Source organism: Porites lutea, chromosome 1 (genome assembly GCF_958299795.1).
Source record: "Porites lutea chromosome 1, jaPorLute2.1, whole genome shotgun sequence".
Taxonomy (NCBI): domain Eukaryota; kingdom Metazoa; phylum Cnidaria; class Anthozoa; order Scleractinia; family Poritidae; genus Porites; species Porites lutea.
Genome location: NC_133201.1, coordinates 42,121,859 through 42,147,965, shown reverse-complemented (window position 1 = coordinate 42,147,965; position 26,107 = coordinate 42,121,859). Strand labels below are relative to the sequence as shown.

The 26,107-nt window shown below is 39.0% G+C and overlaps 1 protein-coding gene across 1 annotated transcript in view; it reads right to left on the bottom strand.

Moving 5' to 3' along the window:
* LOC140951513 (protein MMS22-like) overlaps positions 1–26,107 on the bottom strand; it is a 92,450-nt gene that overhangs the window by 32,565 nt on the left and 33,778 nt on the right. Inside the window, exons 7-18 of the mRNA XM_073400775.1 lie at positions 25,203–25,318; positions 24,643–24,756; positions 23,886–23,991; positions 23,402–23,514; positions 22,952–23,017; positions 22,436–22,552; positions 21,722–21,783; positions 20,682–20,741; positions 20,262–20,378; positions 18,311–18,422; positions 17,732–17,810; positions 15,928–16,021 (exon numbers count right to left, since the gene is read on the bottom strand). Of these exons, the coding sequence (XP_073256876.1) occupies positions 15,928–16,021; positions 17,732–17,810; positions 18,311–18,422; positions 20,262–20,378; positions 20,682–20,741; positions 21,722–21,783; positions 22,436–22,552; positions 22,952–23,017; positions 23,402–23,514; positions 23,886–23,991; positions 24,643–24,756; positions 25,203–25,318 (1,156 nt within the window). The remainder of the gene's footprint in view (positions 1–15,927; positions 16,022–17,731; positions 17,811–18,310; positions 18,423–20,261; positions 20,379–20,681; positions 20,742–21,721; positions 21,784–22,435; positions 22,553–22,951; positions 23,018–23,401; positions 23,515–23,885; positions 23,992–24,642; positions 24,757–25,202; positions 25,319–26,107) is intronic.

The following is a 26,107-nucleotide window of genomic DNA, read 5'->3' as shown; positions in this document are numbered from 1 at the left end:
GAACTCAGAAGCTAATTTAACGAAGTTTAAAGGAAAGAACCTGACGTGCGATTTCAAAATTATTGTCGTAAACTTTAAGATCGGTAAATACGTGTGACAGGTGAAATGTTGATCATGCCATTTGAGTGGGACAACGAGAAAGTATAAGTTCCCCCCGGCGAAATTTCAAATGTAAGCACAACCAAGGCGTCCGTGCGTCGTGTTGTTCTAGGTTTTACTGCTTAACCTTCGCATTTGGCGCCATAAACGCTGTTGAATAGTGTAATAGTGTAATATATTTTAAAATATAGTCCGTCTTCAATTACCAAAAACAGAATTCGTTGATTAAATGAGCCAAGAGACATGAATTACCTGATTCATTAAATTGAAAGTTATAGCTTTTAGTCAATATGGACTTTTCAATCAGTAATCTAACCCTAATTATTCATGAATTAGGGCTAGGAGACAAAGGAAATTGAGAATCAACCTAGGTTAAGAAGACAATTGTATCAGGTTTCTTTCTCACATTGTCATTAACATACGCTGTGTTTTCATAAGCATTTTGAATCAAAGATGTTCAGATAACACATATAATATCCCTGAGTTAATTCTTAACTCCGCTGTGAACCCTTATGCGCCTTTCAAAAGGGACATAAAAAAGGGACTAAAAAGACTAATGTGCACAGTGACTTTGAAATTACAACACCGAAGGAAGACGCGCCATTTCAACAGGACAAATCGTAAAACTGGTGCTGGAACCAACCTTCAAGAAACAGTCAAACCGCCTTAATAGACGACATTTGTTCAGCAGCTGCTGTGTTCGCTTCATTGTGGGGCGCTGAAAAGAAGTTCAACGGTATATCGAATGATTTGCTGACTTTTTAAAGAAGGTCCTGTTTATGATCAGGAAGACAAAAAATAAAAAATAAAAAGCTGTCTGAGCTTCGTGAAAAAAGGAAAGTTTGGTTTTTACAAGTTAGTACAAATGAACCTAAATAGGAGGATATGTGATGGCTGCAGGGAATTAAGCCTAAGGGCTAATTCTAGAAACTGCACTAAAAGGTATTTATACTGCTATTAATAAATAAACGTTTTGAAGGGATATACACAATTAAGAGCCAAGAAGTTTAGCTTTCAGTTACCTAAATGAAGTAAACACTTAACCGTGACTGGTCAGCTTAGTGGAGGGGGGGGGGGGGGGGTGCGAGGGGGGCTTATCCGTTCTTTTGTGCCACACTCAAATGGTAAAGATATATAAGAATAACACACAGAGAAATATAAATAGGAATCAGAAACTGAGACTAGAGAGTCATAAAACTAAGACTTAGCAACCATAAATTAGCTCATGAAAATGAGCGGTACAGCAAACCCTACTAAACGCGACACCGAAGAATCTTATTATAGCTCCTTAAGCAAAACAAAGACTGAGGACGAAGAGAATTTTTTGATAAACTGCTTGGTCTATAGGAACCCTACAATAAAATTGTTCTACAGCTCCATGCACCGCCCTCTTTACGTTAATAAGCATGAAGCAAAGAGAAAGAGGGGAAAAGGTAGCCAAATGCATGAGGGATTGAAAGCGCGAAAGGGAAAGGCGCGTCAAAGAAAATCTTGCAGAATGATATCACTTAATATAACCGACGCCTGAGACTCTTATCTTCTTTGAAAAATTAAACATACAATATCCAAGTACTAAGAAATAACTTTTTTTACCTCTGTTACTTATATTACTTATGTGCCGCGAGGGGTGCTCTTTGGATAATTAAGTTTCTCTGTATCTGTAATTGTATAAGAAATCAGCGCATTTTCTCGGATAGCTACTTCTTTTCCAATCTTCCAGTGGTAACGAAAAGTCTTATTGCTATTGTCAGTAAAGCACTGGCTGATAACTAAGATTTGGAGAGCAATTTGGTCGACAATTTGGGTCAGTAGTTCCAAACTTACTCAAGAGAACATAAAAGGTCCTCATCTCTTACCTCACTAAGGAAAGACTCAAAAACGTCTTCAAAGTTTTTAACTTGGCTGGTCTTTCATTGCCACTTTGAAGCCCTTGAAATGACTGACTTTACATGCCATGCCGTCGCTTCGTACAGATTATGATTTGATTTTCTTACGTCACGACAAATGCTTCAAGAAAATCAACAACGACAACTACAACAACAAAAACACGTGAGTGGTTTAGCTGGACATTTTGGCGGCTGCTCTATCAGTCAGTGGCTTCTTTCTGTGAATTTGCCTCTTTTTATCTGAGTAGTTTGTTTTCCAGCGATGGTTCATGTGTATGTGAGAAATGTCGTGGATGCGCTACCTTAGTAAAATAGTTACATTTAGTCAATTGCTTTTCATTACCGTCAAATGATGCATTCAACACAAGAAGATAATTGACAGAAAAGCTGAAGCAGTTGGGGGAAGGTAGGGGAGTGGGGGGGGGGGGGGTGTTATGGCCCTTTGACCCCTGCAAGTCTTAAACCGCGGTAGACGTAAAACGTTTTTAAGGCACTTTCAATGCCATTATGAGAGTCATTTCTTTGCTGTCCATCAATTGCATTTTGGATTAGCGTTGACTCATTTTAAGTCCGCCCACAGATATGATTGTCGTAACTAACGCAGCAAGTGTCCGCGGTCCCACGGAAATTTTGTTTTGGAGAATTAATAACTTTGCGTAGAATTTATTAAAGTTTAAGTGTTCCTTTAAAAGGTCTCAAAATGAACATGCAAATCCACTCTTAATTCTTCGGGTTTTAATGTTCTTGCGATCTACTTCTAACGAAAAAAATCGCGAAGTTAAGTAAACGCAAAGATAAAATTATCAAAAAATCGCCAACAAAAAAACCGCAAGCAAAGAAACAAACGTACGTGCTCAGTGGCATCTCATTCTTTTATACCGAATTTATTATGCGCAACATCCTTTTATGTTCTTGGCAACATCCAGTCAATTTAGTTGATTGAAAACGTGTCTCAAGTGTTGATGACAAGGCCCTTTTCCTTTCCTCAAGCATCTAAATGTCCCGTTGCACGTTGTGTCATCTATCATTCGATCTGACTCTAACGTGGAAAATCGCGAAAATTAGGTGACATAAACACCGCTTTATGATGAGCTACATTTCATATTTCACGCAGAAGTTAGTTAATGAAAGACCAGATGTCCGTAAATTGTCTATAAAATTCATTTGATATAACACCTGACAGAAAGACCTTTTTTAAAACTGTAAAATGGAGTCGTGGTTTTGGGTTCTTAGCTGGTTTCTTTCAATTCTGACGATTATTGGAAATGGATTTATCATCTTCCTTGTTTGTAGAAAAAGAAAACTTCACACAAAAACCAACATGTTTGTGGTTTCACTTGCGGTGGCAGATCTCTGTGTTGGGATAAGTGTAGTTCCTTTGCTGTTTTCGTACGAGATCACAAGAGATCGCAGCTACTCACGAGGTTTACGTAAGGGGATGTTGATTGCACGCTGGCTTTTCCAAGATCTCTCAGTGATGAACCTGTGCAGTTTAGTACTGGAGCGCTATATTGCCATCGTGATGCCTTTAAAATACCTGCATTTTATGACTCGACATCGGGCTCTAACAATGATATTTCTTCCCTGGACGATAACAGTTGTGTTTATTTTACTTGAAGCAACTCTGTGGATCGCCTTAGATTCGTCTCTCAACCTAAAAATTTTTGTCTGGCTAGTTATTATTTTGGTCGAGTTTTTGCCTTGTTGTATTGTTATTTTTTGCCTAATTTCTATGATCCGCATTGTATGTAAACACAATCGCGTAAACAGTATTTTAACTCGACAGTTACGTTTTAACCACCGTGTTTCCAACAAACCTTACGAGAAGTCCGCGATTGTAATGATGATTATTGTATCAGGTTTCTTTCTTATATACAATGCTCTTACTATACGTTGTGGATTTTTGCAGATTTTAAACCAAAGATGCTCAGATTCTACATTTAAAATCCCTGTGTTAGTTCTTAACTCCGCTGTTAATCCATTAGCTTATGCTCTTTTCAAAAGGGACATAAAAAAGGAATTTAAAAGAATGATGTGCACAGTGTCTTTGAAAACAACATAACCGAAGGAAGGTGCATAATTTTAATCGGAAAAAGCATATTCCTTTTGCTAGCACATGCAACCTTACAAGAAACTGTGACACAGCTAAACCTCAAGATACCTGCACCAGCAAATTTTCAACATTTTCTTTTGCGATAAATATCTTTGTGCTGCAGGTTCAGATAATGTACTAGCAGTAATCGAGGATTAGTAAGTACATTCGAGTGTTTACATAGTTTGTACGTTTTAGTGAACTGTGAGGACGAGTCTAATCAGGGAAATGCGTTTGACATAGTCGCGTGCCTTTTTATATTGACCAAGACCGAAGTAAGAGCGCAATATCTTCAATGATTTTGTAGCTGAAATAGGAGATTGAAATATAAGAACGTTACTTGTATAAACAATGAAAGTAAAATATTATCTCCCTCACTAGATGAACACAACAGAGCATTTTTGAAATTTAAAATAAGTCTTACGCGCGTACAGAACAGCTGTTAATCGAGTCCATTAACCTGAGGAATGAAGTTGCTCTTTTAGCATAATGCGATCTTCTCCCCTATGGGTTTTTTTTAGAGATAATGGAAAATACAATTCAAATTTGCACTAGCACAGGTTAAAGTAATTTGCTTGTTTTACACTGCGCAATTTTCACTGCATATGACAGAATAGCGGCCATGAAACAAAGCCTCAGTACAGAATCATAAGATGGAGAAAGTAAACATATCATCAGGCCAAAGTGCCTATGGGCTCGTGCAAGTACCATTAAAACGTAGGCATGGAAGTCATCAAGGAATGACCTTGATGCCAGACAGACTCAGAAAGAAGGAACCTGTATGGTCGCCCAACATACACGAGAAAATGTGTTGGTTCATAAACGCTTGCCAAACCTATACAGCTGGTTGACTCAAGACGGGGCCCCTTAATACTCGGACATTGAAGGCAAGAACGAGAAAAAGAATGGACATTTGATGATTCAAAAGAAAAGAATAAGAGAACAATGCACTAGTTGACTTTCAACTCTTCACTCAAACCAATCATACTGCCGACTACCCAAGTGGCAGGATCATCGAAACTCACTGGTAACGGCTTTTTCTTGGTGTGAATACTCGCGCAAAACTAAGGAGTGTGGGGATTATAAACAAGTGGCAAGTTTCAGTTCCGTGCAAAAGGATCCCTGAGAAGATATGAACATACAAACTTCAGCCAATATCATAACTAGTGGGGTACATAGCCTGCGAACAGCAGACGTATTTACGTATTTCCGATCGTCGCTTCTGAGAGAAGCGACGATCGGAAATGCGTCTGCTGTTCGCAGGCTATGGGGTACATAGACCTTATACAAATTGAGAAAAAAAAAAGCATCATTGTCTCACGTCTGTCTTTTACTGAATTGATGGCTTGTATTTTGAAACATTATGTAGATTATTTGAACTATGATTAAAATATGTCTAATTCAAACCACAGAAAGTATCAATTTTCATTCCAGTTTCAGAATTAGTCCTTTATCTTACGTCCAACAACCTGCTTGTAAGTCCATTATTCACACTATTTATATAAACCCCATTTACACTCAACGGTTTTCTTAGCAAGTTTTACTTTGACAAGAAATTCTTACCGGTAGTAAATGGGAAAACATGTAACTTTTCACTTGACAATAGAGTAATGAGGTATGATAACACCAAAATTCAAATAACGTGAAATTATAGGGGTTGGTTAGTATATTCAGAAAGAACAAGATGAAAAAAAATTATCCTTTTAGTGCAAATTGGTGGGGACATATAAGCACCGTTTCAAACTGGCTTATTTTTACCGAGTGAACATTTTCCATCTGGTTCTTTCTGGATATGCTAACCAAACCTATAATTTCACAAATTTAGTTTTTTTTGACCGATGACGTCATCACGTCTTTTTTCTATAGGGCTGCAACGATTCCACGATGCATCGGTGAGCCACCATTTTTCTTCCCATATAAAAATTTTGATTATTGAAAAAGATATCGCGATACTACAACAAAACAAAATAGTGCTATATCCACGAGTAAGTGAAATTACAGTTTTTTATACTCCCACTTTGCGTGGGATGAAGATAGTGAACAAGCGCATGCGCAGCTGCACGGTCTTGTGTGTACACAAAGTTCTGCAACTTGTATCGCATTGTGGGCCTTGTATCGCGAAAAAAATGTAACGTGGTAGCACTACTTGACAACGAAAAAATACAAGTTACGTTTTCCGGTCAACACAAGGAAGGAAAACTTACCAAAATAGAAAAAAAAAGAAACATGCTCGTGTGAATAAAGATTTATAAAGAAAGCATTTCATTCATTCCACTAATTATTTCTTATTTTTCACTAACAACAAATTTACATTTTTTAAAATAAGGACGTCCTAGCCACAGCGATATGAATGTTTTTATGAGTCTTCCTTTGTTCATGTTTTGTCGAAGTCACTGTGCAAATCAGTCTTTTAAATTCATTCTTCAAGTCCCTTTCAAAAACAGCGTAAGCAAAAGGATTAACAGCCGAGTTAAGAACTAAAACTGGTATTTTATACCTGAAATTAAAACAGTTATGAATAAAGTTAAAAATTTTCAAAAACACACAACGCAAGTAAAGAACATTGCACACGATAAAGAAGCCAGAAACAACTAGCATTATTACAACTGCGGACTTCTCGTTAGGTTAGTGTGAAACACAGTGGTTGAAACGTAACTGTCGGGTTAAAATAGTGACTGCTCGGTTTTGTTTGAGTACAATACGGAGCGTGGAAACTAAGGAAAAAATAACCATACAACATGGGATAATCTTAAAGAAAATGACAACAAACCAAAAAAAAAATTTCCAAACCAGAAGATGAATTTAAACCATCCCGATCCAAACTGACGATTCAAGAAAAATACAAATAACAGTTATTGTCCAGGAGACGAAAATCATTTGGACAACTCGACGACGGGCCATAAAAGTCACATATTTGTAGGGCATTACGATGGCAATATAGCGCTCCAATACTAAACTACAAAGGTTCACCACAGAGACGTCTTGAAAAAGCCAGCGTACGATCAACATCCCTTTCTGTAAACTTCATGAATAGCTGCGATCTCTTGTTATCTCGTACAAAAACAGCAAAGGAAACACACTTATCCCAACACAGAGGTCTGCCACTCCAAGTGACACCATGCACAAACGCGTTGGTTTTTGTGCGGAGTCGTCGTTTGTTGTACACAAGAAAGATAATAAAGTCCATTTCCAATAATCGTAAGAATGGACAGGAACCAGCCAAGAACCCAAAACCACGCTTCCGTCTTAGTGTATGTAAAAATTATCTTCGTCTCAGTTATAGGAGCACAGAAATGTAGAACCATCTGCTCATGAGTAATTAACATGGGGGCAGGATGTAAATTATGGCACATACTCGGTCAAAAAGATGCCAAAAAATTAGCATTGTCAAAAGCAGAAGGGGCTTGATTGACTCTTGTGCCTTGGCTCTACTTCATTAAATTTATAATACCTATTGCACCCAAGTTATAGCTAGTAAAAAAAAAAAACTCTTCTTAGTTCGAGAAATATAATTTCTATTGTTATATCTTTTAGTGTTGAAAATGCAAAAGGGGTGAGAAAAAAAAACAAAACAAAACAAACACGAAAAACTTTAAATCTCTTTGCACACATAATTACGGCCTGTGCACTGACCTCAAGTGAATACATATGAAACACATCATGTGTTGACTCTCGGAAATATCTCAGACATAACGTCGAAATATGACATCTACTACAGTATATGCCCAAGATACTTAAAAGTTTTTGTTATTATTTCCAGACAAATCACTTAACTTGAGACAACTCCAAGCAAGCACTTAGAATGAAAATAACGGAGCTAGAATTAATATTTTCACCCTTATATCACCACATGATTGGCTTGTTCGTTAGACTACAAACGCAAATGGAAAGGAATGTAGTTCGGTTTTCAGCAGCCGTTAGTGGGGAGGAGCATTGCGTGACGACTCTAAAAACGGCTGTGTAGCAGACTAGTGCTTCTTCGGAAACGATAGATCTTCGCACTCTAGAATTCGGACTAGCCTCGACCCGATGTCCGTCTACTACGAGTGAGCGACTGACTAATTTGCATATCCTAGTCCCTGCAATAACTCGTGGTACGCTCGCTCGTCCCCACGAGTTAAAAAAGTGGGGGGGGGGGGGGGGGGGTAGGTTATGACAATAAATAAAATGATCACCTAAGGGAAAATGCTTTGATCTTATCCACTTTCGCTCGACTTTATGCTTTAAGGAAATCCTAAGGCTAGGTGAGGCATAAAGGTTAAATTAGGTGCTAGCCTCATACCTCTTTCTTTAAAGGGTAATAAAATTGCGCGCCATATTTATAATATTTGGCGCGATCTATTGCAAGAGTTTCATTACTGTCGTTTCTTTCTAATTTGGACAATTTTAAATACTTTCAGACCACCCCCTGCTTCCTCTCCCTCGCTCCCCTCCCCGACCAATAAAGTCAGCAGTCGATATTAAAAGGTATCATTTTCACATTTACTTTTGGTAATGTCCTTTCATGTCAGCCTTTTTAATAATTTAGAGGTTTTAACAAGAGTTAAAACCATTTATAAAATTAGACATTTAAAAGCACGTTGCGTCAATTTAATGACCTGTCAGTCCATAAATAGCCATTAAGGTTTTTAGATATCAATTATTCTGTGTGCATCGTAAATAAAGCTTCTCGCACTGAAAATTTTTATTCACTAGAATTTGTCCGTCAGTTATCATGCAAGGCAAACGTTTATCTTTTATTAATATCTCTTGGATTTCCCCTTATCTGATTTGCTAAATTTAAGTTTTCTTTTTTAAAGTTCACTACCTATTACTTTGCGTCTTTCTCCCAAAGCACTGCGCGTTACAGGGATGCGTTTCACGTCGTAACCATAACAATGACGAATATTTGTTGAACGCTGTTTTTTCAAAGTCCATGCGTACAACAACCTTTTAATCTCCTTCTTTATGTCCCGTTTAAAAAAAGCATAAGCCAAAGGGTTGAAAGCGGAGTTAAAAACCAACATAGGCATTTGATAGGATTTGAAATGAGAACAGTTTGGAACTATGTTAAAAACAATCATAAAACCACAGCGCAAGTAAAGACCATAGCAAACGAGAAAGATCCCTGATACATGAAACACAATGGTTCAAACGTAACTGTCGAGTCAAAATACTGACTGCACGTTTATGTTTATACACAACGCGTAACATACAAAATAAGCAGAAAATGACCAAACAGCATGGTAGAAACTCGAAGAAAGTAATAACAAGCCAAATAAAAATTTTCAATATAAAGGATGACTTTAAACCAATCCAGAGTGAAGACTCAAGTAAAATAAAAATAACAGTTACAGCCCAAGGAAAAAATATCATTTGGACAACGCGATGACCATGCATTGAGGTCACGTATTTAAAAGGCTTCACGATGGCAATATAGCGCTCCAGTACTAAACTGCACAGGTACACTACAGAGGCATCTTGAAAAAACCAGCGTGAGATTAAAACTCCTTTATATAATGCTGGCGAAAAGTTGCGACCTCTTGTCATCTCGTACAAAAACAGCAAAGGAAACGCACTTATCCCAACACAGAAGTCTGCCACTGCAAGTGACACAACAAAAGCGTTGGTTTTGGTGCGGAGTTGTCGTTTTTTGCACACAAGGAAGATAATGAATCCATTTCCAGTTATCGTCAGAATTGAAAGAAACCAGCCAAGGATCCAAAACCATGACTCCACAAGGCTGTGCTCTAAGGAAAATTTCAGGGAGCCCTTCGGGCTCCCAAGCATTTTAGTTAAGGCGCCCAGACCTCAAAGTTGGTCGCCCGAATAAAATTTTCGGGGAGCCCTTCGGGCTCCCAAGCATTCCAGCTCGGGTGCCCAGGCCTCTCAAGTTGGTCGCCCGAGTACATCTGATGACCAAGTATTTTTTACGCACACGAATCTTACTGGCCTGCTGATCACCAAACTCGGTAATTTTAGCTTTTGGATTCGACCAAAACCCGCATGTTGTCTTGTGAAACCCATCAAAGTTTTCGTGCCATTCAGATTTAAAACCAGAATTGTGAGCAATGCCGCCGAATTGTTTGGGTCTTAAAGAGGGAAAAGTAAAAAAATTCAGCAGGTTTACGTGGGTGTTACTAAAACGAAGACCCAAAAACGAAGACCTAAGACCTAAGACCCCTTGGACTAAAACGAAGACCCTATGGACTAAAACGAAGACCCCATGGACTAAAACGAAGACCCTATGGACTAAAACGAAGACCCCATGGACTAAAACGAAGACCCTATGGACTAAAACGAAGACCCTATGGACTAAAACGAAGACCCCATGGACTAAAACGAAGACCCAAGGAACTAAAACGAAGACCCCATGGACTAAAACGAAGACCCTATGGACTAAAACGAAGACCCCATGGACTAAAACGAAGACCCCTTGGACTAAAACGAAGACCCCATGGACTAAAACGAAGACCTCATTGACTAAAACGACTGATGCTAACCGCTGAGGGCAATGCCTGCAATGCCCGCTCCCGTTATTTGTTACGGCGATTTGGGAATGTTGTGGAATTTCCTCTGCAGTATTTAGTTGTGATAGTTAAGTCTATCACTTACCTTTCCTTCAGGCTTCTTCGCGGAAAACATTTTGCATGTTTTAAACCTCTTTGGAAGTGTTTACGGTGAAGATGACGTCAGTTTTATTTAAATGAAAGCTTTTTGCAGAGTGACGGCGAGAGTGCCCTCGTGGCCTAGTGGTAAAACCATAATGTTGGAACAAAGATCCTAGGTTCGAGTCTCGTCGATCATGCGATTTTTTTCCTTGTCTTTTTCCTTCTTTTTCTTTTATTATTATTATTTTTTTATCACAGTTATCAGAAAAACAATTGTTTAAGCCGTAAAGATTAGTCATTTTTTAACAATAGAGGATAGAATATCGTAACAGCGTATGACAGGGATATAAATAAAACAAATAAAACCCGGCATAAAGACAAATGAACCTCGCTTAAATGAAACTCGAAATGTTAACCTGTACTCGAGTAATGTTCTAGATCGAAGGCTTTCTTTCCCCTATTGATGAGGTAAAAAGTAATAAAAAGAGCGCGAGGTACCTATGTCCTTGAATTCGTCAATGAGAAATTCCCTCCCTGTACTACGTGTTGTCACTGCTTTGTTTTTTAAATGCATTGATACAATTCTTCGATATTTTAGAAAGCTGGAGCGTGCGGTTATATTTTCTTAACTCATTACACCCGGGATGACACCCAAATCATCCGACAATGAATTTTGAACCATAAAATATCAGAAAGCGAATGGACCTCCTCCTCCCTCAAACCCCAACTACGCGCCCATAACACGTTTGGCGGAAGTCTTCAAGACAAATCCTGTCAAAAGCTTTTTTGATTGTCTAGGCCTTGAACACGCTGATGACCTTTGGGGCTTGTCACGCCAATCGCATTATAGCCACACGCGCATTATAACCACACAACACAAGAGGGCCCTCTCGCCTTCACCCTGCAAAAAGCTTTGATTTAAATAAACTGACGTCATCTTCACCGTAAACACTTCCAAAGAGGTTTAAAACATGCAAAATATTTTCCGCAAAGAAACCTGACGGAAAGGTAAGTGATAGACTTGACTATCACAGAGGAAATTCCACAACATTCCCAAATTGCCGTAACAAATTACGGGAGCGGGCATTGCCCTCAGCGGTTAGCATCAGTCGTTTTAGTCCAAGGGGTCTTCGTTTTAGTCCAAGGGGTCTTCGTTTTAGTCCATGGGGTCTTCGTTTTAGTCCATAGGGTCTTCGTTTTAGTCCAAGGGGTCTTCGTTTTAGTCCATGGGGTCTTCGTTTTAGTCCATAGGGTCTTCGTTTTAGTCCATGGGGTCTTCGTTTTAGTCCATAGGGTCTTCGTTTTAGTCCATAGGGTCTTCGTTTTAGTCCAAGGGGTCTTAGGTCTTAGGTCTTCGTTTTTGGGTCTTCGTTTTAGTAACACCCGGTTTACGTAAACTTCATTAAGATCTTTGGGTCAAGGAAAACTGTGCTTTTTATCAGTAATACTAAACTAAAAAATAAATTTTCAAAAGGTGAATCAATGCGGCATGAAATATAATGTGACGGAGTTTTATACGGGGCAGATCGAACTCAAGTTCCCGTGAAAAATTCCGTGAAACAGTGAAACCTCCGCGGCCCCAAACCTATTGTTTCAATAAAAAATAAGTCATCTTTAATTTCCTTTTCTATATTATCAGTGAATCTTTTAGGATAATTGAGCTTTTTGTGGATACGGTCGAAGCGTAAACCAGCTCTTCTTTCCGTGTTTTTTTTTGGCCGCTAAATTTAGCCTATATATGCCTGCATGCGAATTTAGTTATCGATACGTAAAATACCAAGACAACGTGGAACTGCCCTGTTTCTAAAACAACAATAAAAACGATCAGAACGATCATATCTTTTCTTTTTATACTTCGCTATCTTGTGTAAAGGGAAGAAAACAATCATAAGTTATGTTTTAGCCAAGCAGACACAGCAGCCAAAAACCGTAAAAACATTACATTCGCATACTGCTCAATACGGCAATTTCCGTTTTACATGAAAATAAATTACTCCGCGTCGCCATCCGCGCTCTACGTCTGTCAGAAAAGTATTGACAGTTTCTCCTAAAAACTGTACCTAATGAACCATTCTATCTCAAACAAAAAAATTTAAAACTATTTTAAGAAGCGGTACAAATCGAAATCCGTGCCGCTTGTCACGTTCAAAGTGATGGATTATGTCACATGTGAAATCATGCAGAACGACCTTTGAACATCGACGCGTGCCCGTTTCTTTCGTACAACATTAGTAAAAACATTTTCTGTAGGGTTTAGTAAACTCCGACTCAACAAGCCAACACTAGTATGTTAAATTTTTCTGCCCGCTTAACTGAACACTGCACCAGAAGCAAGAGTGCCCGGCCGGGCGACCGGGACCTTTTTTTCAGTCGCCCGAAGCTAAATGTTAGTCGCCTCAGGCGACCGGGCGCCGTTAGAGCACAGCCTTGCTCCATTTTGCGATTAAAAAGGTCTTTAACTCAGTTATATTGGATAAAAGTCCTTATGGTCTCGATCTTGTAATAAATTTGTGCTCAAAATATGACAGGCAAAGGCAATGCATCACAAAAATGTCAATAACTAAATATCAATCAAACTGAATATAGAATTCAGTACATTTGTACAAAAAAAAAAACGTTCCGTCAGTCAAGAAGCTTGGTTTTGAAGATCGACAGCTTTGACTCTATATCTAACTCTGTAGCTACCTCAATTCTAGCTACTTCAATAACAATTCTTACAACGCTACAGCACTATGTTCTTTCTAGCAGGAAATATCGTGTGACTAAGTGCTATTTACTTAGAGCCTCCAACTTCCTTATTAGATTTCAAATTAACATAAGCAAGCACTAAAATACCGAACAGACGTGGAAAGCTATTATAATCCTGACGTTTCTGACATCATCAAGATTTGCTAAAGAAATTAACACGAGGCATTTTACAACTTCGTCTTCATGACATATTTGTTAACCGAAAATTAAAGAAACACAACATGAGATTAACAACTGACACGATCCAAAACAAGCGCATTTACAGATACGAAATGAGTGAAGATGTTAAAGAGCTGTTTAATTTCGAAACGAAATGAGTAAAGATGTTAAAGAGCCTTTTAACTTCGTCGAGTTAGGCTAAATTCGCCCTCAAATGGCAAAAAAGGTAAATCAATAAAAGAATTGACCGGACATATTGTCCGACTAGTGTTGAGAGTTTTTCTGCAATGAAAGGCCATTATCGATTTCAACGCCTGGAACAGGCTAAGAACTACAAGAAATACTCAAGTTTTGAATTGGTTCTTTCTGGAATGGTCAATTCTATGCAAGAAGAAGATGTGACTGTATTCTTAAAGTTTTAGTTTAAAAATATTTTCGTATTTAATAATATTCAGAAGAGGAAAATAAAAGACAGTTAAGGTGGCTCGATACAGTTTTTCAGGGCCAATACCTCCCAAGTTTGAGCATAAACTACGTCGCCATAAACAAAGTTTTGGAAAAATTGCCACCACAGTTGTATTAGATAAAGATGAACATTTGTTACGTTCACGGTTACAACGGCATCGGAGTTGTCATAGCAACGAAATGACGCTATTAACTATTTTACTTGCAGCAGTGTATCTCGGCACTGGGAACTGTTCTTCCAAAATCGTTCACGGGAGCTTTTTTCTCCAATAGCGGCCTCGATGTTTATGAAGTTTAAGCGAAATCTGTAAGAGCGTTATCGAGATATTTTGGGATGAAGTTTTTGTGGTTAGAAACACAGTAAAAAATGAACAATTTTGTTGTTTGGCCGTTATCTGTAGAAAATGAAGCGCTTTTTACATGCAATTTCACCTCATAGTAGTTTCAATCTTTTTAAAAACGTGTGTGAAAGATCATGGAGATAGCTCCAGCCGATTGCTAGAAAGAAGGGTTTTATTAGCATGTATATCAATAACTTGAAACTAAAAGGTCATATAAAAGGAAGGTTAATCTCAAGAATCTTAAATTTTTTTAAAAATCTATCGAGCGGTTTAAAAATTATTCGCTAATTTGTTAAAAAAGGCCAAAATGTTCAAAAACCGCTAACAAAAGCGCCTCGATACATACTAATCAAATCCTTCTTTCTAGCAATCGGCTGGAGCTATCTCCACGGTCTTTCACACACGTTTTTAAAAAGATTGAAACTACTATGAGGTGAAATTGCATGTCAAAAGCGCTTCATTTTCTACAGATAACAGCCGAACATCAAGATTATCCATTTTTTACCGTATTTCTAACCACAAAATCATTATCCCAAAATATCTCGATAACGCTCTAACAAATTTCGCTTAAACTTCACGAACATCGAGGCGGCTGTTGGAGGAAAAAGCTCCCGTAAATGATTTTGGAAGAACAGTTCCCAGTGCCGAGAAATACTTCTGTAAGTAAAATGTGTAATAGCGTCATTTCGTTGCTATGACAACTCCGATGTCATTGCAACCCTGATCATAACATATTTTCATCTTTATCTAATACTACTGCGGTGGCAATTTTTTCAAAACTTTGTTTATGGTGACGTAGTTTATGCTCAAACTTGGGAGGTATTGGCCTTGAAAAACTGTATCGGGCCACCTTAAGAGTGAATGACCGTAAGCTTATGACGGCCAAACCTGAGACGCATGCGCAACTCTAACGCATTACCGTTCAGTCTCGTACGTGTTAGCTAAGCAATAGACACAATTAGCAAATAATACCCACCTTCAATTAAAAACGCGAAACGAAAGCTTGCGGAAATGACTGACACGACTTTTGGTGCTCAATTTGACGCTCTGCCATTGGTTAATTTGCGCGCTGTCTCCACTATCATCACGTTGTCTAAGTCAGCCTAATATTCCACGTTTTACTGTCTGCTACAACTTGGATAGCATATAAGGTGCCTGTTGTTATTATTTTGAGACCGTGGTTTTCTGCTTGTAACACTATGTGTTGCCAAGTGGTCAGAAGCTAATCTGACTTTTTGCACAACACAAATCTTGTACAATCGAACCTCCCGTAAGCGATCACCCAAAATGCGAGGATTTAGGGTGCGCTTACGAGAATTGAACAACAGGGGATCTTTTTCGAGGAGGGGCCTCAACTAATGTACTATTTGCAAGAGATTTATTGCATGCAATTTCCGAAGTTATGATGCGTTATTCCAAGAGTATGGCAAGGCAAGTCAGATACTCTGTAGCCTCTCAATCTTGAAATAATAAACACCACGACCAATTTTTGAGCTCGGCGATTATCTCTAAGTCTTTTTCACATTAATTTTCACATTCGTTCCTACCTTGCTACGGAAGAAAAATACTGTGACATTCTTTCTGCCAAGTATCCAAAATCCACATTTCTTTCTTTGTAGATAAGCATCAAGGCAAAGAGACCTAAGGCAGTTTAAATAACATGTTAGCTGGAGATAACATTTCGTCATGTTTTCCCTAGGAAGTTACTGATTATACGACTTCAATGCATCTTATTCTAAAATGGAGACAAATTCAGTTATTCTTTTGTCTTCATAATACTTGGCCCTCAATGCCTCCTTTCAAGGTAAAAGTTCTATTGATTTCCTAAGATGCAGTCGCGGCAAAGTGGAATACGTAACATGAATCTTTAACATGAATGTTTGACATGAATATTTCCACCATTTGGAAATAAGTCGTATGTCTTCTTATCCGCCTGAGTGTTTTAAGGTTCCATAAATGCCTAACCAATATCCGATTATCTTGACAGATTCTCTCTAGGACCTGTCTCCTCCCAATCGCCCCATGGAAGGGAATTCGGATTCCGAAATCCGGGAAACTTTTGCTTGTAGAATCCGAAGTCCAGGAATCTTTTGCTTGTAGAATCCGAAATCCGGGAATCTTTTGCTTGTAGAATCCGACATCCGGCAGTCTTTTGCTTGTAGAATCCAAAATCCGGGAAACGTTTGCTCGTTGAATCCGCAATCCGGGAAACTTTTGCTTGTGAAATCCGGAATCTGGGAAAATTTTACTTGTAGAACCCGGAATCCGGGAAACTTTTGCTTGTGGAATCTGGAATCCGGGAAACTTTTGCTCGTGGAATCCGGAATCCTGGGCTTTGGAATCCGGAATACAGCTCAAGGAATCAGGAATCCCACTATTACTGTAATCGAACCCCGCTTTAGGGACACCCGCTTAATACGGACACCTCGTTATTACGGACAGTTGGCTTTATCCCTCGGGAAAGAAAGCTCTTACATGTTCTCTAAATTCAACCCGCTTAATACGGACACCCGTCAATGCGGACAACGGACACTTGATTCTTGCCCAATCAACGAATTCTCATAGAAAGCCAACCTCGCTAATGCGAACACTTCATTATCAACTGTGCTCTAATAGACCTTTCCTTTTTGAAGGTAAAAAATCCTTCAGTTGACAGCACATCGATGTTCCCAGCGCTACCATACACGGGATAGGATGATTTGTAGACGTCAATATTTGGCATCAAACGAGTTATACACAGAAGGGTTTTGATTAAGTAATACCATACGTGAGCGATTTTTAAGTGTTTCCGTGGACTTTAGGCGCGTAATGACGGCTTTGAGAAGGTCACAGAAGTTTAATTTGACGATGCCAATGTCCTCTTTTATTTCTTTGGTATTTTGTTCTATTCTTTGGTATTTTGTTTTTTTTTACTTTAAAAACATGACCCGCTTAATACGGACACCCCGTCAATACGGACAATTTCTGTGGTCCCTTCAGTATCCGTATTAACAGTGTTTGACAGTACTTACGACTGCAATTCGGATTCCAAATTCCACGGACAAGGACTGGAATCCAGTTCCTGGAATCCGGAATCCACGGCGTGGAATCCAGAATCCAAGACTGTCTTGGATTCTCTCACATGGGGGGAAGCAAAGGCGAGTGACTGGTGACAAAGCACGAAAGAACATCAAGAGAGAGAGGGTGTGGTTACGAGGCAGCACTAGGACTACAGTAAAGATTGCCTGACTTACAAAATGCTGCTGTCTGCACATGCGAACGACTAAATACCTGCCCGGTGTGTGGAAATAACAGATGAAGAATGCAGTTATCTTTTATTAGTTTTATCATTACAAAATGATAAAGTTTCACCTTTCCAGACGGACGTTTTCCTGTCCTGCTGCATCACACTGAAGTCAAGTAAGTCGAGAAAAGAACACATCTTGTTTGCCTGCCGAACGAAGCAAAATCAAGTGGGTCATCAATGGTCAGCGCTTTTAGTGACTGACTATGTTTTCTTGTGATTGGACAGCGATAATAAATTTCAGCAACTCCGTCCTAAATGACATCTGACACTTATGGACAGTTATACTGCTTGTGGTGACGTCATACACTCCCATTACGCTCAAATTATTCACTTTTATTCATGTGTTTCGGACTAAATATTATTTTTTTATTCTACTCACAATTTATCTTTTTTTCTGATTATGATCACAAATCAGTATTGCTATGGTTAATATATTGAAGTACGTCGAGCAACACTTCAGTGTAATGCTCCATCATTCTAAGCTGGTTTGCTTGAAGCGATAACCTGATCAGAGCCCAGCCCCAAAGACTTACATCTATCTCTATAACAAGTAAGTGTTTTGAATTTATTACTTTCAGTTTACTCCTATGACACCCATCAGATAATAATATATTACGATAATAAACGCTGTTTGTAAGACATACCACATCCTCGAGATCTGCCACACACGAAAGAGTTAAAAATAGACCAATAAACTGGCAAAGACCGGTATTGTTAAGTTCTTCCATTCTACGCTTGTGGAACTTTGAGTAAAATCTAAACAAAAGCAAAAAGAGTTTATTTTTTCCCACTTAAAACTGTCCAAGGAAAAGTGCGAGGACACGCCCGAAACAACAAATTAAATAAATAAACAAATAAATAAATAAATAAGTAAATAACTAACGCTTCAGAGGGAACACTTCCTCAAAGTGGTGTTCGTCTACGACATTCCTGATTAAGTTTTTGGTGTTTTGGTTTGTTTTTAAGGAGGGGAGAAAGCCGCTGCACCCGGATAAAAACCTGTCAACGCAAAGGCAATAACACAGCAAAATAAACCCACGTGTGGCGTCGCTTCCGGGATTCAAAGGCGGAATCAGAGGGTACACTGAAGGTGGGATTGAGGCGAACATTGGTGGGAGGCGAGTGCTTTCAGCACTGTGCCGCCCTTGTTCCCCCATATAGTGATCTACGTCCTCGATGAGCGTAAGCTGCATTATTGGTGGAATCCATGCACCACCAAATAGGCCATACCCAATATCCATTTCCGAGTTCCAGAAACTCTCACTTTGAAAGCGACGCTAAGTGCAAAACCTCTCTTTTGAAAAATTAGTTTCATTTACATGAGAATAACATTTCATTGTCAATAGTTTCGTACTTGAAACAGAGGCTTAAATAAATAAATATAAATAAATAATGATTTGGAGGTAGCACATCCACAAAGTGGCTCTTCGTGTAATGATTCCTGGTTGATTTCCCAGAGAAAAACCTCTCGGAGCAAAGGAGAGAACCAACAACAAACTCAACCCACATATGGCGTCGACGCCGGGATTTGAACCCGGGACACACTAGTGGGAGGAGAGCACTCTTACCACTACGCCATCCCTTGCTCCCTTAGGGCAACTCGGAAATGGCCTATAGAGCGTTTTAACTCACGTGACCGGTATCTATGCAAATTTATTGGAACAAAAGAAAGCGTTTGCATAAGAAAAGAATTCAACTCCCACAGATTTGTCTTGGCACACCAACATGGCCGCCGTTTCACTGTTTTGGAACACCAATATGGCCGCCATGACGTCATGTGAAAACACTCTATTGGGAAAAGAAATGTAGCTATGGTGGGTGAACAGATCATTGCCTCCTCCAGAGGGAGGGAGAAATAACACCTTGCAGGCTTTGCAATAAAACTAAGGGTGCGTTGGGTAAATTGTATTCCAGGATAAAAATAAGTAGAATTCCTAACAAATCTCTTCAACCGCTACTTTTTAGACCGCCATTGGAACGCTACTGCCGACATTCATCTTAACCATCAATGTACACCATTTGTATGGATTTTACAATGTAATGAAAGGCGAACAAGATAAACACAGAAAACGTCGGATTTCTTAAAAAATTATTTAATTTCATTCGATCTGATATGTAATTTTCTTTCTGTTATATCAGGTAGTGTAACGCTAAAGATAACACAGGTAGACAACTGTGAAAATCAAAATTACCTCATGTAATTTGTCTGCGTTTTTTTAAATGGTGGTTGTAATGCATATTTTGTAACCTATTACTAGTAATTAAGTAAATTTCCTCGGTAGAAAAAAAACGAAAGCCAAACAAGTGCTTTTTAGAGTGTATTTCAAGTATTCTTATTCCGGAATACGGTTAACGGAACGCGCGCGAAGTGATTTGATACTTGGCGGCAAAGACGAACAGACGACCCCATTAACTAAGAAATACTCGTGGAACACGTTTAATTCCATGAAACGCTTATATTCCCGCAACCCATAAAGTAACAGAGAATGGTAGTGGTAGGAGATTTAGATCCTTGTGGCAGTTATTTTTTTGTCACTTCATTATCTAAATAAATGAGGGCTACATTTCAGTGCAAGTCCCAAATAAGCTTCCTACCTTCCCTTGATCTGCTTCCATCCCTGTAATGCGCCACTTTGTAGTAATTTAGTGAGATGTATGGACACCAGCCGCAAGAACAAGGTAAAACTGGATTCATGTTCTGGAATAACCGTGCTACAATAGAACATTTAAGAAAGCTTAGATTCATTGCAAAATAGGCATCACTAATGAAACGTCTGAGCCACTACACTGTTTACCACAGCTTGGGTCTACATTGACGTTTTTTCCCACGAGAAAAAAAAAACACTCTTTTGACTAGCGATATAAAAAACAGTGGCCTTTGTTGATACATGTATTACAGTGACCCGGTAACAACCACATGGCGGCGTGGGTAAGATTTGAATTATAATTCTCTCCAGCTTTGAAGGAATGCTGAATATATATTGCTACCGAATCGGCAGGGAATAGAGAAATCACCTCTCTTGTGTGTCACCCGATCGTTTACGGCACCGTTCCATCCACTGTAGAGCCGACAGGCTACAAAGGAAAAAGAAAGGAATTTTATGTATAACTGATAGCTCTTCCTTCACGCTAGGAAACGGAACACTCGACCAATGGTTCCTCGCTCTTCGACTAAAATCAAGGGCACCTCTTCCCATTTTAGCAGTTTTTTCTACGTTTTCTGTTCTCCATTATGATAACAGGAAGTGTCCATTGAGAAGAAGGGAGAATGAACTTCAGCTCAGTAGGCAAGTTTGTTTGTATTAGTGAGACTGATACTTGCAGTATTCCAGTGTATAGAATCAGGTATTATGTGCATGTCATCTAATAACTAATCATTCTTTTTATACATAAAACGACTCTGAATAGGTATGTATGACCCTTAATATATAGGTCCTTTGGAGCTTATAGTCACGTAACCTGATTAACCATTTCACTGCTAAAGTAAAGGGCTGTTTACATGGAAGGAGGAAGATCCTGGAAGGCGGAAAAACTTTTCGTTGGGTTCGCATGCAGAATTTTCGGTCCATGTGGTGCCCAAGTTGAGAAGGAATTAAAGATGACAGGCGACAACAACAAAAATGCAATTTGGACCCTTCTGCTCTCTTTACTGGCATTAATAGAGAGATTAAGAGTCATGTTTACGAAAAACAGCAAACATCAGATATAGGGAAATTGTAGGACCGCAATGTGGGCGGTCCAGACTCTTCTTAATTAATACACATAGTATTTTCTCCATTATTCAAACCACAATAATAACGCAGAGTTTTAACAGTAGCGATAAACAACCACAAGCAACCAAAAAACCTAAAATTGACAATTCCATACCCACTATTTTAAGGATTGTATCCCATAATTTTGGCATCAGATAGGTCACATGACCCTGAGTTGTAAATGAGTCTATTTCAGGTTAGTAATGGTTTTTACTTCCTTTTTTCGAAAAGTGTCGCCTACTTAATAATAAGTGAGCCTTCACAACTGGAAGAAATTGTTTTCAAAATTAAAACAACACACACCTGGTCACACTGGTAACTGCGAAAATGTGGAGGGTTTGGCCAGGGATATAAAAAGAATCATTCTGTTCGTGAGAAATGCAGACAAAAAAAATCAGCTCAACTTCAAACGCCACAAAAAATAACTGATGAATTAGGTACGGTTGAAGAAGGCAGTTTAAGTACATTCTTATGTCTGAAAAGTGGTTCTTAATGGCTTCTTATATACTCTCACCTTCAAGACGAAATTATACCGTGCTAGACATAAGCATTATTGACAACACAAGGAGGAGTGAATACCCAGACAAACTGAATTGTGACTCACTTGACGTGGACAAAGAAAGATGTCTCATTGTATCAAGGGAAGAGTGCTAATCATTATGGGGTATAAGCAAAGACTTGCATTCTGAGGCAATGGTTTTCCCAAATTTTCGAGCAAACAGTAACGAAAGACATCTAGCACTATAAATTTGGTATTGCCAAGGCATGGCAAAAGAGAAATGATTGACGTGCGTCGCTCAAAAACGTCTTTGCTGACGCTTCCTAATTCCTCCGCACGCGAAGCGCAAAGTATGTGCACGGTCAATTAGAGCCATTGACTGGAGTGAAAATAAAGTGCTAGGGTACAAGAGTGCAGAGACTGGTGTCCGAAAGTGAGTCAGGAGTCGTTTTCATCTTGATTGTCGTAAACCAACACCGACGGAGACCGTACTTTGAAGAACAGCTGGAGATACCCACCATTCTCTTGTGAAAATAATCCCACAGCCAGAGAATAAGATCAGAGTTTGCAGACCAGTGATAAGAAAGCGAAATACAACAACGAAGGCAGACACGACGTTGAGATTCATGACTTTCCTGTAAGTAGAAGAAAAGGAAAGGAGCATTAACTAATGTTATACGTATCTTTTTTAAGTCTTTCGTCATGACCATTATTGCAGAAAAAGCCACCGCACGTTTGGTTATTGTTCTTGTAAGCAGGATAGAAAAGAGGGGTACTGGGGACGACAATTTTGTCAAAAAAAGGGACATTTCGGTCCAACCGACCCACCGGTCAAAGAGGACCACCTTCAAAGCTGGTCCCGAATATTCCGGTCAGACCAAACCCAAATGGTCCTTTCCATTTGATGTACCAACCGAAATTTCCGGAATTTTGGGTTGAATGGAAAGCCCCCCTGATTCTCTAAATAACAACTGACATGTTGACGTCAGGCTTTTTTGACAATGGACGCTCCCTTCAAGTTTTGATGGGCTTACCTTGCTACTTTGTAATGACGATTTAAGTAAGTCCTGGGCTAGAACCCAGTTTCCAGGAACACAACCCTATGGAAAGAACAACAAAGCGGAAATTGAGAGTAGAAATTGGGCGGACTTTTCATCACAAAAACCTTGTAAACGTTTAATCGTGATATAAATCTTCCTTTTTAACAACGCATACAGGCTTTTCTAATAGCGAAAGCGTTCTCAGCCCTGAAGTGTAGATTTAAAGCATTATTTTAAAGTTTCGGTCAACTTTATTGCTATTTTAATTTTTGCCGTACTATTCCTTTCAAATGTCTCGTAAAATGGCCCGCAACGAAACGATTTCATAGAAAGCGAAAGTGAAGTTTAATTTTTTTTTTTACATTCATTTTAAATCAGCTTGCGAGTAAAACGACGATGATGAGCCCTTAGTAAGTCAGTAGACACCATAAATGAGGATCTTACCTTCTTTCTCTGTGAGTACACGCCCTTGTCTGTACACCAATACAATGGAGCTAAATGCGTCAACAACCACCAACAGAAACCCACAGGTTCCCTTACTGTGAAACCAGGAGGAGCTGGGATAAAAAGAAAAGTGATTTACAAAATTACCCTTGTTTTGTTGTTTTAATTTCTTTAAATTAGCCAGGATAAGCATGAATAAAAATTTGTCTTCCCCACACGTGTTAAAACTAAGTGTTGAAAGATTTCCAAGATTCTAGACTCAACAATTCACTATTTTCATATAGACCATAATGCACCTTGTTTATCCCCCCTTAATTCTGCATACCGGTTGTTTCCATTTTTCGTGGGTATTACAGTCGTTTCAAGAGAAATCGAAGACAATAGTTATGCAAAATTCTGGGAGGTAAACAAGGTGCAAGCTAGGAGGGAAGGCGTGGTTACAAGTCTCAACGAATTTCAGTCAGTAGCTTGGTGAAGTTCATACCGCATGACTGGGCCAATGACTGTGCAGCTGACTCCTGACTATCATCCTCTGGTTCTTTTGGATGAAGAATCTCTGACATGATTGACGATACCGCTGACCAAAATGACTACACAGAGAATAAGAAAAGTAGTTTCAAGTGTTTGGATATGTAATAGTGGCGCCATTAACTTCATTAGCACCAACAAAATCCCTCTTTTCTGTTTTTATGTTGCCAGTCGGGGTTTTTAAAGTCTCGTTGGCTGGGTTGACTAAATTTAAAGGAAGGGAAAACGAAATGAATTTTAAATTGGAAGATGTAATCAAATGACGTCAGCATGGTAAAATAATAGTCCTGTATGAAACTATTTACAACTTTGGAATGCCACAAAACGTATTAGTTTAGCGTCAGTAGCCGATCCTTGAAGAACGGAAAATCGTCGCAGAAAGACAATCGGCAAAAGGGGAGTTTGCGCTATCCAATTAATTTGTCGACGGGAAAACCACATGAATGTCGCATTCCCGTCCAGTAATGCGATACGAGAAATCAAACGTGCGACTCAAGTTCGACGACAAATTTAAACGCCCAATTTTTGCCACACTTAAATAGTTTAATTAAACTCGGCGCAAAGAAATTCGATTCTATAATATGGTCGCGGTTTAAATCGACCGCCTTTCTTCTCCATGTAGCTAATGTTCAATCGCAACAACCGACGCCGCGTGACTGAATTTTTTTTTCTTTTTTTAATTAATGGTGAACTTGAGTATGTCCTCCCCTTACCTCTACCTCGGTTTTGGTGCTCAAGTGATCCATGAGATGAACGAACATAATCCAAAGTTCACAAACACAATTACAGGCGAATGGAGTCACTCGGAGGAGATCTGATTGGGATTCCTGTGGGACGACGTTGAAAAAGTAAGAACGCAAACAGCACAATTACAAATGTAAGCACGTTAGTTGAAGGCTACACAGGGAAGCAGCAAGAGGCCAAGGCAGCTAGCCAAACACAGTTGTACCTATGGGGACCCTTAAGGACAGTAGAGAAATACAGTTGATTCCCAATAACTTAAACCCTCGCTAACTCGAACCAAAATTGATTTCCCCTGAATCTCCTTCATATATTTACTGTTACTTTACCCTCGGTAACTCGAACGTCCAGCTTAGTCGAAGTGATTTTTGTTTCATTTCAGATCTAAGTCTATAATTTTACCTTCGAAAACTCAAACCATGGTTTGAGCGCGTGACGCAAAAAAAAAGTGTACTGCAGTCTGAAACATCAAAGAAACAAACAGGGCTGAGGAAGAAAATTAGGAAGGAAGAAGGCTATAGAGTGAACATACCTTGTTATAAATAGAGGCGGCCAGTGCTATCAAGTCCCAAAGAAATGAAACAGTGTATTTCTTGAGACTGTTTATTACATCAACGAAGCGATCCGGCGACAAACTGTCTTGTTGAACTGGAACAAGGGTATAAACAAGAGGTGTGAACTAGTTGCCTGAAAACGGAGCCTTTCGGTACAAACAGTAACCAATAAAGCACAAACTCCATGCCTCCATTGTTTTACTGCCGGGGGGTGCAAAGCAGAATTTTCAGCTCTATCCGTTACTTTTGAAAAGCAATCTATCTTTCTTTGCCACAGGGAACGAAAAGCATTACAACCCTCGAGGATATAAGGAAAACGACCAGGTTGGCAACACTGACTTTTTTAATATTCCCTTACAAAAAAATAAAAAATAAAAAATTGATTACATTCGAACTTTTCTATAATGGCCAACTGGGGCCTAGGTAAGTGAGAGTCAGTTGGAGGTGTAGTGTGACGATGATCCTTTAGGAAAGGGTAGAACATATTTATTTGTTTATTTGATGCTTAATTTATTTTTAAGAGCTTATTATAACAAGCCCGTTACTACTTAGCACAATCAAAGTATTTTAATAAAAAAAGAGACTAAAGGGCGGACAAAAAGTGTTAACAAAACAAAACTAAAGGCGTGGTTTTTACATCAGTTTGCATATCGTTGCGGAGAGGTTATTTTAGTAGATGGGACGCAAGTTACTGGCCGTTGCCATTGTTGAGAGGAGCCCGTTAACGTTTTAAAGAGCTTCAAAGGTAAACGTATGGATTGCCCGTTGTAGAGAGGTGGTCTTTAGTAGAGGTTCCACTGTATTTTTATCACTACAGAGAAAACGAAGATAAAAGGCGCTTGAGCGTGTTCAACACTGAAATTGAAAGAGAGTGCCAACGCAC